General features: G+C 32.2%; 1 protein-coding gene across 1 annotated transcript in view; it reads right to left on the reverse strand.

Annotated features, from left to right (window-relative positions):
* Positions 1-6354: 6354 nt before the first annotated feature.
* Positions 6355-13987, reverse strand: part of LOC130448466 (uncharacterized) — a 96310-nt gene continuing 88677 nt past the window's right edge. Inside the window, exon 4 of the mRNA XM_056785872.1 lies at positions 6355-9517. Coding sequence (XP_056641850.1) covers positions 9459-9517 — 59 coding nt within the window. The 3' untranslated portion in view covers positions 6355-9458. The remainder of the gene's footprint in view (positions 9518-13987) is intronic.

Raw genomic sequence — 13987 nt, forward strand, 5'->3', positions numbered from 1 at the left:
AAGTTCAACTTGGAACTTGGAAAAAATTATTATTATACCTCGTTAACTTGCTCCAACTGAATATTAAATTATAAAACGTAAATAGACGAGTGAAATGTACCTTCTTGTAAGGAAGTTTGGTTTAAACTGGGTACCAGAAGTGAATTTGAAGGTGAAGACTAGGAAGAAGAAAGCAACAAAGCTCGAAAATCTTGAAACATTGCGTTACATATCTAATACTTGAACGCTCTCTAAGGCCCCTCCAATTGAAGATTTTTTGGCATTTTCTTCTCACAAATATATGGTTAAATATTATGTGCCAAAACTATTGGAACTTTTACTTATTGATTTCAAATATTAAACACCGCACAAAAATTATCGCATCACTCATTATTTTTTAAATATTTTAAATGTGTTGCCTGTTTTCCGAATTTTATTATTATTACGAAATAAAACACTTTTGCAACATTTATTTTGCATCAGTTTATCTACAGAGGACAAAAAGTTTGATTTACCAAAACATAAAAAATATCAAAAAGATTGTACAAAACATCTATACAAAAAAATGAACGGTGCTTAAACTAAAACCAGCCGATGAATTTCTAATAGCGTATATTGCCGCCCCTCGCTCTAATTTCAGCTTCCATTCATCTTGGAAGGCTTCTAAGCAATTTCTGGATGTAAATTTAAATTTTCACTATACAATAACACAATTTACTTAGAGTTGTCGATCTCGACGCATCCTCCAAGACAGAAATGATTTACTCGAGCATTTTTGCTTCCAAAAAAATTTGTGAGAAATTGTGATATTTTTTTGCCCATGATAAGAAACCAATACGTATACAGATTGTCCCAAAAAACTAAAATTAAGTATTAAAAATATCCTAAAATACCAATGATGTTTTGTAAGTCCGTATATTTTTCCCATTCATATGAAATAAATAGATAAAAATTCATATTTATTTTTAATTTCAATTATCGCCCAAGTTAAATAATAGGTTATCATTGAATACACATAATAGTATGTGCAATCATTATCTTAAAATATATAACAGTACTCTGAATTTCATTAAATTGTATTACACTTTTATATCATTATAAAATATATTTTCTGAATATCATGATGACATTTTTATGTCAAAATGACATAATGTATTGGATAGAGTTCTTTATATGTAACAACAAAACTTCCTTGAACCCGGCAATCCTAATATAATAAAATCCTAATAAGTACTAAGCGAAGTATCTCTACTACCTATAAAATTAAATCAAGTCCGCAAACTATTCCAATAATTAGGCTTTCTTTTGATATATGAAGAACATATTGAAAAACGGAAAATTAAAGAGAATTAACTACAAAAAAGAAAGAAATTGAGAATGATAGACTTGAGCAAAAAAAGACTCTTGAGAAACGAGAGGTAGTTCGTAGGTTGTTTAATAGCAGTTGCGTCGAAATGTGGTGATAATTTTTATAAGACAAAAATAATCGAAGATTGGATACAGTGCAACATTTGCATGCTCTGGGGGCATGGAAATGGCAACGAATTTGAGGACATGTATTCTTACTGTGCTATAAAGAGAAAAAAAGAGTTGAAACATTTCAAGGGTAAAGAGGGAAAGCAAAATAAGTGGTGGCCATCTCTCCCAGACCACAATACCCAACAGTCCCGGCTACCCAGTTTTAAGGATTGAAATTATATTTTTCTATTATAATAAAGTGATTTATCATTCATTTTTGATGACAATTCTATTTTCTATATAAATTCAATGTTATATACATGAGATATAAGAGATACGTGAGAGAATTTTATATTTTTTTAAAAGTACGTAATTATTTCTCACTTACAATATACTATTTTGCATTTCGAAATTTTTGTTCATGGATGTAGATATTGTTTCAAACACGTATATTGTGATTTTTTTCCCTCATTTTTCCATATTTTTATAGTTCCCAGTAGTTCCCAAATTTACAATTTATTCCCAATAAACGTATTGTTATTTTTTCAACAGTTTTTGATCACAAAATATTGGGATAAATTTATACAACGATGTATCTTCCTCACGTAATTTATTCATACACTATTCATTTACACTTCACGGTTAACTATTTACTAACACTAACATCTAATTTATGGAAATACATTGTTTAGTTCACTTTTATGTTTACTTGTTACTGTCCCGATATATTCGCGATGCCATTAAATTTTTTATCACTCCCTTCGTTTATTAAAGACCCGTCTATAAACTTTTTCATCATATCTAAAATATTCGACATCTCTCATTCGCCTTAAACATACAGAAAGGCCTTCTTAGAAATCTGCTCTATAAAAGCAGGTCATAAAAAATCCAAACAAATAGCCATCATATAAAAATCATCGTCGGCGCAACCACCAATAGTCCCAGAGCTGGCTACATTAAATAGCATCGATAAGGTACACGAAGTTTGAGCTTGGAAACGGGGGACCTGTATTTAGTACATCACCAAACGCAATTTCTGGTACTCTGTACATGTCGGATATGAAAATGCCAGCCGGTTTTCTCTGGTGAAAAAATGGGCTGGAAAACCTCATATGGTATACGAGTGAAAACTCTTGGATCGTGGTGTCCGAACTCAAAAAAGAACGTTGTAACAACAAGTTTTGGAGGTCAGAGGAGCCTCGCCAGAAGTGACCGAAAGTGCCAAAAAATTCATCCGAAAAACCCGATATGGTACACAAGTGAAACCTTGTGGAACGTGAGGTCGGACTCAACTATAATCTGGCCGGTAGTGGTACCTTTTATAACGATTCGTATTGGCTGAAGCAATGTCTGAGAAAGTCAAGTTCACACAACTGCACGTTACATTAATTCATTATTATTATATTCTAAAAATTTTATATTAATAATTATTTTAAGCTTTTGTTTTATTATGTTATTTATTCACTTTGATAAAAATTAAAAATTAAACTACATTTCTAACATGCGCTTTTACAGTAAGAATTATGTGACTGTATAATAGCGCATGTTAAACATGTACTTTAATTTTTGTTATTCTTTAATATGTGGTATTATAGTTATGTTATACATTGACTATCCTCTATTTTAAAATAAATTTTATTGTTAAAAGTGGCTGTGATATTCATGGAACTAAATTTAAACTGTCTATTTACGTTATTCAATCTGAAGAACAATCATTTCTAAACGCGTCATTGCTTTAATACTTTTAGAATTTTGACAAAATGCATCTGAGCCACCTTACCATTGTGAATTCAACCCAAATGAACTCATATGGGCACAAATCAAGGGTGAGGTGGCAAGGAAAAACACAACATTTAAAATTAGTGATGTCCAAACTTTATTTACTAAAGCTTTAAATAATGTTACCCAAACCGATTAGAGTAAGGCTATCCAACATGTCCGATTTTTTCGAAATAAAATGAGAGACATTGATAATTTAATGGAAAAACAAGTGGAACCTCTAATAATAAATTTAAGAGCTGATTCGTCCTCGTTGGAATCAGATTCCGATTTAGATTAAAATAAAAATTCATCCGCCCTTATATCCCTCTCAACCACCTTTTTTGAAAACAAAGAATTTATTCAGGAAAGGACCTTGTATTGTTTATAAAGATTATTATTATTATTATTATTATTATTATTATTTATATCGTTTTGTATGAATTTACTTTATAACCTTTGATACGTATTTGAATAAAACATATAGCACGACATTTCTTTCTTAGATATTACTTTACAGTATTAGGTACCCTTACATTTTTATTTAATATACCATAAATTTGAAAAACCGTCTAGCCATTTAAGATTAGGGAAAACAAAATTACGATTAAAATAATAATTATATATATTTATAGATACTTTTAAAAAAATCAAGGCAACGTGTGAAATATGTAGGTATAACATTTAATAGTTAACTAAGTGATCGAAGATTTTAATGTATGAATGCTATGCAATTGATAAATAAAAGTATTATTTATATGATATGATATTAAAATAAAGTATTTAAAATTCAAATAAAAATGTTAGCTTGAAAAAAGCATTTAAAATTCAATTCAAATTTGCCACTAAATACCTTTTAGTGTTGTGTATGGTGTGATTCAGGCTTACAATTTCTCTCACGCACTATGCACCGTGATTACTCTCTGTAATGAGCGGCCAGATTATAATAGCAGAGAAATAGTGCCAGAAGTTTTGCAGGTCGGGAAACCCTCGCCAGAAGCGACCGAAAATGTCGAAAAATTCATCCGAAAAACCTCACGTGGTATACGTGTCAAACTGACTGGCAGCAGCGGAGTGGTACAGTATCTGCGCTTTCTCTCTCTTCGAGGTCAGATGGTAAGGCCCATGTCAAAAAATTTGATCTGCTCAGGTAAAACTTTTTAGGATGGGTCATACAGCGAGGGTCATTCTCTATCTCTGTAATTAAAAGTTTTTGCTCATAGCATTAGTTTCTTTGCGAATCAATAATGGATTTTTTGTTCCAATTATTCTGAATTTGCTGTCTAGGAAATTTTATTTAATTATATATTTTTTATACAGGTCAAATCGAATCCTTTTATTATTATATTGCGTGCAGAAAATGTAGTAAATAACTAAAAATGGAATAGTCGCGTTAACTGAACGAGCACGTCAACGGATTTCTGAGAAGCGAGCATCATCTTTCCCCAACGTTCTTCAAAGTTTCTTGGGGCACCATGAGCCGATAAACATTATTGAAGGACTTTTCGCAAAGATACAACTGTTCGCAGACATTTTAAAAAAAAGTTCATGAAAATTAGCGCTGTAAATGAATTTACAAAAAAAAGTTAGAAGCCCATTTTCGAGGCGGCGAAGCTGGCGGCGGCGGCGCAAAACGGCCGAAAATGAGTAAGCGGCATGAAATCACGCGCGCGAAAAAAAAGATTGTATTTCAGTGAGTTTTCATCGTTTCCTCATGATTTTTTTGGGTAGCTCAAACAGATAGTTTCAACGAAGCCAACAAAAATAATTTTCATTTGAGCCGAAAGCGAAAAGTTTTCATTTTCACAAGTACGTCGATTTTCCTTTTTTTCTGAGGTTTTCCGACCTATAAAACTTCTGTCGCTATTACACTGCTACTAGCTAAGAGTCCGGCCCACGTTCCACAAGGTTTCAGTTGTGTACCATATCGGGTTTTTCGGGCGAGTTTTACGGCACTTTCGGTCACTCCTGGCGAGGCTTTTCCGACCTCCAAAATTTCTGGCGCTGTTACAGCGTTCTTATTTGAAGTACGGACTCCACGATCCAGAGTTTTCACTCGTGTACCATATGAAGTTTTACAGCCCATTTTTTCGCCCGGGAAAATCGGAGGGTATTTTCATATCCGACTTATATAGAGTACCAGAAATGCCATTTGGTGATGTACTAATTACGAGACCTCCGTTTCCAAGCTCAAATGTCGTGTACCTTATCGATGCTGTTTTATTTAGCCAGCTCCCCGACTACAAATTATGATTAGTCGTTAAAATATTAGAGCAAGCTCGGCTACAAAGTATATATCAGTAAACTAGTTCGTACTAGTATGCACATTCAATAAATCTTGCTCATTGCATGAACAATCATACCAATATATCCAATTGTGAGTTGAGAGAATCCTAATTTTACTATTTTTACATCTTTTATCGTAATGAATATATTCTACATTTATATAACAATTGCCCTTCGCTTTTCACTAGATAGCTCCATTTTTCTCCAGAATTCTAGACGTAATCGTTGGATTGAATAATACTTTCCGATCATTTTTCATTTTTCTCCATTTAAATCCTATCAACATTCCGAAAAGATATGAGTCACTTATATTTTCAAGTGATAAATTACAGGACTTATATGAGTGAGAGGGCATTTATTTATTGATCTGTAGTTACTTCAATGACCTGAATAACCTCAAATATATGCAGATATTCTGTTGCGATAAACCACAACTTCGCAAGTCGCCCTTCGAATTCAATTAAAATCCAAGACTTGATATTTCTTTTATATAAAACACGCAATGATGGTACACTGAAAAACGTGGTTTTATTACGAAAAATTTCAACTTTAAAATTATATCTCTCGCTTTCTAAATCATCTCACTAATTGTGTTTAGTAAGTTCTCACTAATTTTTTGTGCAATAATGATTCTTTAAATGTATTTATTTTGTTATATCTATTACAGCTACTTCTCTATTATATGATAAACATTTATGTTTGTGAACAAATTTAGCCCATAATACTGATTTAGAAATTTTAATTTTTTTCCCTATATTCCTAAAAACTATTATCATTACCGAACGATCACGACAATTTCCTGTCGAAGTAAAAAATATAAACATAAAAGAATGGACAGCTAGGAGGCGACATGCTACCGGATCTCTTCCCCGACTAAAGCTATTGGATCGCCGCTTTCTCGTGAACACTGGATTACCAGGGTAAATTTTTGGCTATGTTTGGAAAATAGTGGATTGGAGTCGAGTATTCTTTCTGATAACTCGCGATTCTGTTTTACATATTGAAATAGATATGTGAAAGTGTAGCGACAAGGCGAAATATATGCTCAAGCGTGTATTATCCAGAACTTATATTTTGTGAAAATCAGTTATGATATGGGTGGCATATCAATCGACGTTCACATGGAGTTAGTCTTAATTAAGAACGGGATGTTAACTGCACACAAGTAGAAGACCATCATGTATCATTGATGTTTATTCTTGAAGACGACGCAACATTTTTGCATGATAATGCACACACTGCTCGGATAGTTACCAACTGGTTTCTCTGATTTTTTCAAACACTTCTGTGCACCATCCAGAATTGACCGTCCTACGTTGCTTTCACAGAACGGTGCGATATGTCCAAGCGACCATTTGCTTCAAAGTGCTTCGAGCGAGATTTGTTGCATTTGGCTCTTCTTGATACACTCATACTATCAATTGCTGTTTAGTTTCGGGTTTATATCCATAGATACGTGATTCGTCGCTGGTCGCGATTTTATAGACGTCTTTTGAAGCACCGTTATTTTTATCAGCATTTTTTCCATTCCATTTATTAATTGGCCATTGTCTGAGATATAATGAATTGAGTTGATTGGTTAAAAGTTATAAAAAAATATTTAATTATTTGAAGATTAACCATATCTGCAAAAAGCGCGAAACAAAAAAATTTCACTGATGATTAAATTTGAATTGAACCTATTCTTACTTTTTGAAAATCACGGTAAAGTAACTCTTCTTGTAGTCGGAAATAGTCAATATGCACTTAATTTTTTTCAATACATATTTCTCATACTTATATTTGAATGCTCTTGAAAACCCAGTACTTCAATTTTCCTTCTTTTTTATTATTTTCATTGCCGTATTGTAATATTAAATGCTGTTGTACGATCCATTAGTTTTTCAAATGTTCTTTTGTATGCTGACTTACTGGCTGGAAATCTCTACCAGTCTACAACATTTTGTGATATCCGTTGAAATAACAACGAAACATCGAAAAATGTAATATGGTACACTCTGTATAAAAACAAAAGAAATTGTTTCCAATGCATATATGTTTTCACTGTTTATTCGAGATATGTAAATATAAGTGATTATTTTTCGAAGCAGGAGCTCTTGTAATATAAATTATTTAAGTAACCAAATTTATTTATGTTTGGGGAAAAAATGTGTGCCCTCAAAGATATCTTACAAATTCTTCACAGACATGTAGAAATTTTTTTAAACGAAAGGCTATCGTTCAAGAACTAACAAAGAAAAATTCGTTACAACAAATTATGTAGGTATATGTTGGATAGACAAATCAAAACAAATATTAATAATTGAATATTGAGATACCTTCAAAACATGTAATGTGAACGCATCAATCGCGTCTTCAGGTGTAGAAAATCATCGCAATTTATTTTGATCTTTGGGAATAAGAAGAAATGATTGGGTATCAAACACGAGGTCTGTATGGCAGATGACTTATCAATTCGATGTTTTGACCGTTCAAAAACTTTTTGTTTGAACTGATGTGTGAGATCTCGAATTGTCTTAGTAATTTTTTTTCGAACACTTCTGGCACAAAAATGCTGGTGTACCATTCAGAACTGACCGTTCTACGTTGCTCTAATGGAACCGTGGCGACATGTTCAGTTATTCTTAAAAAACAGACGACCATTTGCTTCGAAGTGCTTAGTGTGCGAACAACTAATGCCCAACAATTTACGCACATCATCGATGTTTTCTGGCACATTCACCGATTGCAATGAAGTGCGACAACGATTGAATTCGGTGACTTGTGATGGTGTTTAATCAGCAAAAGTCGAAACGAGTTGATCAATAGACTGCGGTTGCTTTAATCCTCGTCTACAGTCATATAAAATTATCGCACGAAAAAGTTCGCGTTTTAATTTCAATTTGTGAATGTCTGTAAGTGTCTATAAACAACTCAAATAGCACTCGTATGACAATACGTTTACCATTAAAAATGTCATTGTCAAATTTGACATATTCATATCAGTGTTGCCATATGTCGAAACTTGAGTAGCAGCTCTCCTAAACTCCCATTAACGATTAAGTTAGTTTAGTCTACAAGATCAGTGTTAATTCGTCATACTATAATCAAATAAATCAATTCACCAACTTGCTTTTTAAAAACAATTAATTTAGCAAACTGAGGATTTAATGATTTAAAGTTACAATTAGTTACACCAATCTGACAGACTTAATGAGGTTAGAGTTCATAATAATAAATAAGTAATTGATGATGATGCGCCGCTTTGAAAAGGGTTGTTTTGGATTACTTAACTCTATTACTTAACTATAATAATAAAATTATCTCATTCAATCCAGGGGCAGATCCAGATATCTGTGTTGGGGGGAGAGGGAGCCGACAGCCAAGAATTATAAAAAAAAGTTATAGCTAACTGCCACTGGCACCTGTTAGTATGAAAGGGTTATGAATAAAACATTTGACAATTTTAGTGCATCCGACTGCTCACATGTCTCGTAAAAGTTGTCCGACAAGGTTATCAAGTTATAGCAAAATTTTTTTATGGCAGATTCTCTTGGTAATAAATGTTTATTTCATAAATCTGACATAATTGGCCGACTCTTCAAGTGACCCATTATTTTTTACCGACAATTTTTTGTCACTAATTATATGATAAAAACTATTGATTAATAATATTTCCAATGTGGTTATAATTTTTATAATTTTTTTAAATCTTAAAACTTACCACTACTATAATGCGCCAACCAAATAACATATACCTACAAAAAGTTTCAACGGTGTGATCATAAATAAGAAATTTGTCGCTTCGGCCCAAGGACTACTACAAATTGAATACATCAAAATATTGACATTAATTTTCTCGTCAGCTATTTTATTCATATTCTTAAATTGCTCGCGACTTTTTAGCTTGATTAACTATCAAATCGTTTTTTAACTATAATTTATTAATAAAATTAATAACGCGATTTATATCTCCCATTAAAATGAATGCTGCGTCTCTATAAACGTTTTAAGCTTACCTTATCATTTCTTGGCAGTAGAAGATTAATATGCTTACCTGAAACAAAAAATGTTTGTACTTTCACTTGTGATTAATGGCATTACTCTTAATAATAATAGTTATTAACAATCTATATATAAAAACTGAATTGTTGTTTGTTAGTCTCGTGAAAACTCTAGAACAGCTGGGCCGATTTGGTTAATTTTCGTCTTGAATTATTTGTGAAGTCCAGAGAAAGTTTATAAGGTGAATGAATATGAAAATGTTCGGAATAGAACAAAAACAACAATTTTGTTTTTCTTTGATGTTTTTTCACAAATTAAATATCTGAACTATAATATATGACATTTGACAACAAACTAATATGTCGATCCATCCTCTATGTCGATCGATATTTCATAAAGAGTGATAGTGATAGTGACATTTCAAGTTAAGTGCTCTTTTTCTTTTGATGTTTTGTGATAGTGACAGTTCACTGCTAGCCTGCAAGTAACAATGAAATGAAACTGCAAATGTGTTTGTGAAACAGTTTTTAGACATTGGAAATAATAAAGTAGCAGTGGTCACCTCGTGCGGATTCATCACATTACACACATATTTCTGTCACATCATAGACTTAAAAGAGAAGCTTATTCAGCTGGGAGAACGAGCAATATTGGCGGCGAAAAATAAAGATGTCAAGAATGCAAGAATGCAACCATTCAGAATTTTCTTCAGGGTCAGTTGGTTTCCTTCAAATCAGTCGACACTGTTATAAACCAGGATGACGTAGTCAACTATCCCATGGAGTTTTTAAATTCACTGGAATTGCCTAGATTACCACCTTACAACTAGCAGTTAAAAGTAGGATCAGATGTCGTCATGCTGCATAACAATAATCAACCTCAACTGTGCAATGAAACAAGACTGGCTGTTAAAAGGTCATTGAGGCAACAATCATAAAGGGAAAATACGATGACCATAAATAAATCACAAAGCTAGTCGTTGGGAGTTTGCGGAATCAACTTGTAGTTTCCCTGAGTGGCGCATGGACAATTATAAGTCGTATGTTCATGCGTCGAAAAATCGTCATATTCATTAATTTGCGCGCTTCAAAATTAAATAAAAATATAGTTTATCAGAAAGCTTTGAATTGATTAACAAACTGTATCATAACTGTGTTTGTCTTTCAATATAAAATTGGAACCTTATAAATAGCCAGTGTTTCAGGAAAACTCTGTTCTGTAAGTAACAACATCATGTGTAATAAATTTTTCAATTTGTTTTTATAAAAAAATTATTTCTTTCGTTTGTTTCAAGTTTATTTTGTACAAAGTTAGAAATAATAATATACAAATGAAAAACTTGCATAGGCTTGTTGAAAGTTCCAGCATCCTAACAAATACATCATGAAAACAATCCTAGGAAACATAAGATATCAAAATTTCTAGGACATCCCCAGATATTAACAAAGAAAGAATACTACACGATGTAAAACTTCCAATTCACATAACAATAAAAGTAGCTATTCATTTAAAATATTCTTCATTGCCATTAATTCAATAAAGAACTGAAAATAAAGCTTCATAAATTCACTTACAGCTTAAAGTGATATGATATTTATAACATGAATGAATGCTGAAAAGGCGCCATACCATACTTGAAAAATATTTTGCCATTTTTCTTAATAGACAGCGTTTATTTGATATAACTGAAATTCTATACATGCTAGCTAGTGTAATTTATTTATGCAGAAAAGTATAATTATGATATTTTCAGGTCAATAGAAACTCAGAACCTTGTTCTACATATAATATAACCATCAGCAACTGTCTCCTATTGAATATTTTATTGAGAATATTCGTAATAAACCAATGCAATGAGATTGTATTCATTCGACCTCTGTTTTGGTTCACCATCATCTGCTCGGGTAAATTATCCAGTAGTAGTACTGTAAATTCTTAGCTTCGCTACCCTTGAGATATCTTTAGACCTTGATAGGTTTCCTAGAGCATCAACTGTTTTATTGCCTCTTGTCAATTTTATGTCGATTTCTTCAATTTCGTCTCCTTTACTTGTTACCGTCACTTCCAAGTATTCAAGCTCTTGTACTCTATCAAACCGGAACTCCTTGTTTTAAACCGGAGCTCCTTGTTTTGGTCTGTTGTGATTTTTAATTGGTTGTGATTTAAAAAGTCGTTACCCATTTCCATATACTTGGTTTTGACACGTAGGGCGTAATTTTTGGTGTCTTTGCAAATTGTAAAAACATTTTCTGTAGTTCCTGTTTTGTCCAAGTTATGAGCACTACGTCATTTCCATATGCCTTTTGCTATTATGAATAATTCCTTGTGATCGTAATCCACTATCTCTGATAATCACCTCTAGAAGGAAATTCAATAAAACTGTTGATAACGCGTGTTTTAAGCCTTTTTTGTTTCGAATTTTTCGGATAAGCTTCCTTCTATGTTTTCTGTTTTGTTTAGTGTCATTCTCAACAATCGTATTAATTTCTTAGGTATCCTAAGTTTTGCTAGAGCTTGGTACAGGTGTCTTCTTAATTGAATATATACCTGTTTAAAATAGATAAATAAGAGTTTCGAATTAAGTCACTGTTCATAGCTATCATTCTATTGGTAAGAAATATAATCTTTCTAATGGTGTTAGTCGTTATAGCGATTATTGTTATAAATCAAATGCATAACCAGTAACTGAGCGGAAATTAGGAAAACGGCCATATTGGTTCTGGCACCCAAGGAAAACGCGCAAAATTTAAACACGTTTATTATAGCTTCTATTTTATTTTGGCTCATTTTTAGATTCACATACTAAATATTTTCTAGTTGATTTCATAAAAAGATATCATAATTTAAAATCGTGGTTACAAATTCAGATTAGAAAATATTTTTTATTTCCGGTCCGAAATGTCCTCTGGGAAAACTAAAAATACCTATCAAATGCTCCTAATCTTCTCGTTCCAAAAATATTTTCCTTTTTGTCTAAAGTCTTAGGAAAACCTGAAAAAACATTAACAAATTGTTTCGGATTATTCATTGCGCACAGGGCTGTGAGTTGGCTGTGCGCTTGCGCAGAACTTGAATAATCGCAAAGTCTCCATTGGATGGAATAACTGTCGTTTGTTTTGATGTTTGAATCAATTTGATTTGAAGTGATTGAAATAGTGTAGACGATAGAAGATCGTTCTATTTACTAATGACATACTAATGACGTACTGACAGTAACAAATGGATCTCTCAAAAGTCATCGGTGTCATTAGATTATACCTGTACACTTTTTAGACACCAAGATTCTGTTGGTTTAGGTTATTTTTGGACGTTTCCGATTTAATTTCAGTGAATTTCACAATAAGCAAGGAAATAAAACAATAGCTCTTTCAAGGACTCAGGCAAAATTATCAGTCAAGGTAAATCGATAAATTATTTATTGCAATTTCTTTCTACAAAAAACAGTACGTTAATAAATCAAATTGTTTTAGGATAACAAGATTTATAAAACCAGGAACCAATCAAGCTGTACAACTTTACAATCAGCTTTGAAAGCGGGTAACTACAAAAGAATTGCAGAGTTACTTGAAGAATTTTGTTTGAAAGTAGATGACAGTTTTATTAACTATGAAATTATGTGTGTCACTGTAAGGAATGGAAATCCAAAAATAATTCAGTTGCTGCCAAACAATGGTTGTTGTGTGAATAAGTCAAGAGTCAAAATTTACTCTCATTTGCATTTAGCAATATATAAAAATTATCCAGAAATTGTGAAAACGTTACTGGAACATAGAGCTAAAAGTACAATACCAGCTTTTGGCAACTTTGCCTTGATGGTGATGTGTAGAGAAGTTAAACCTTGGCATTGTACTGTTAGCCCTATGTTCCAGTAACGTTTTTACAATTGCTGTTGTTTTACTTTTTACTTTTACTTATTGTGAAATTCACTGAAATTAAATCGGAAATGTCCAAGCATAAATTAAACCAACAGAATCTTGATTTCTTAAAAGTGTACAGGTATAATCTAACGACGCCGATGACTGTTGAGAGATCCATTTATTACTGTGATTACGTTACTTAATTAGTAAATAGAACGATCTCCTATCGTTTATACTATTTCAACCACTTAATTCAAATTGATTTAAACATCAAAACAAATGACCGTTATTCCATATCATGGGGACTTTGCGATTCATCAAGTTCTGCCAACTCTGCGCAATGAATAATCCGGAATAATTAGTTAATTTTTATTCAGGTTTCCCTAAGACTTTAGACAAAACGGAATATATTTTTGAAACGAGACAATTAGGAGCATTTGATAGATATTTTTAGTTTTTCCAGAGGACATTTTGGGCCGGAAATAAAAAATATTTTCAATTTTCTGAATTTGCAACCATGGTTTTAATTAATTTCTTTTTATAGAATCAACGAGAAAATTCGGGGTTTGGATTTTCAGAGCGAGCATTGAAAATCCTTTCGATTCATATATTTTTTTTTATTTTTCCGAAGGCAGAATAAAATAGAAGTTGTAATAAACGTGTTT

Source organism: Diorhabda sublineata, chromosome 8, assembly GCF_026230105.1.
Source record: "Diorhabda sublineata isolate icDioSubl1.1 chromosome 8, icDioSubl1.1, whole genome shotgun sequence".
Classification (NCBI taxonomy): domain Eukaryota; kingdom Metazoa; phylum Arthropoda; class Insecta; order Coleoptera; family Chrysomelidae; genus Diorhabda; species Diorhabda sublineata.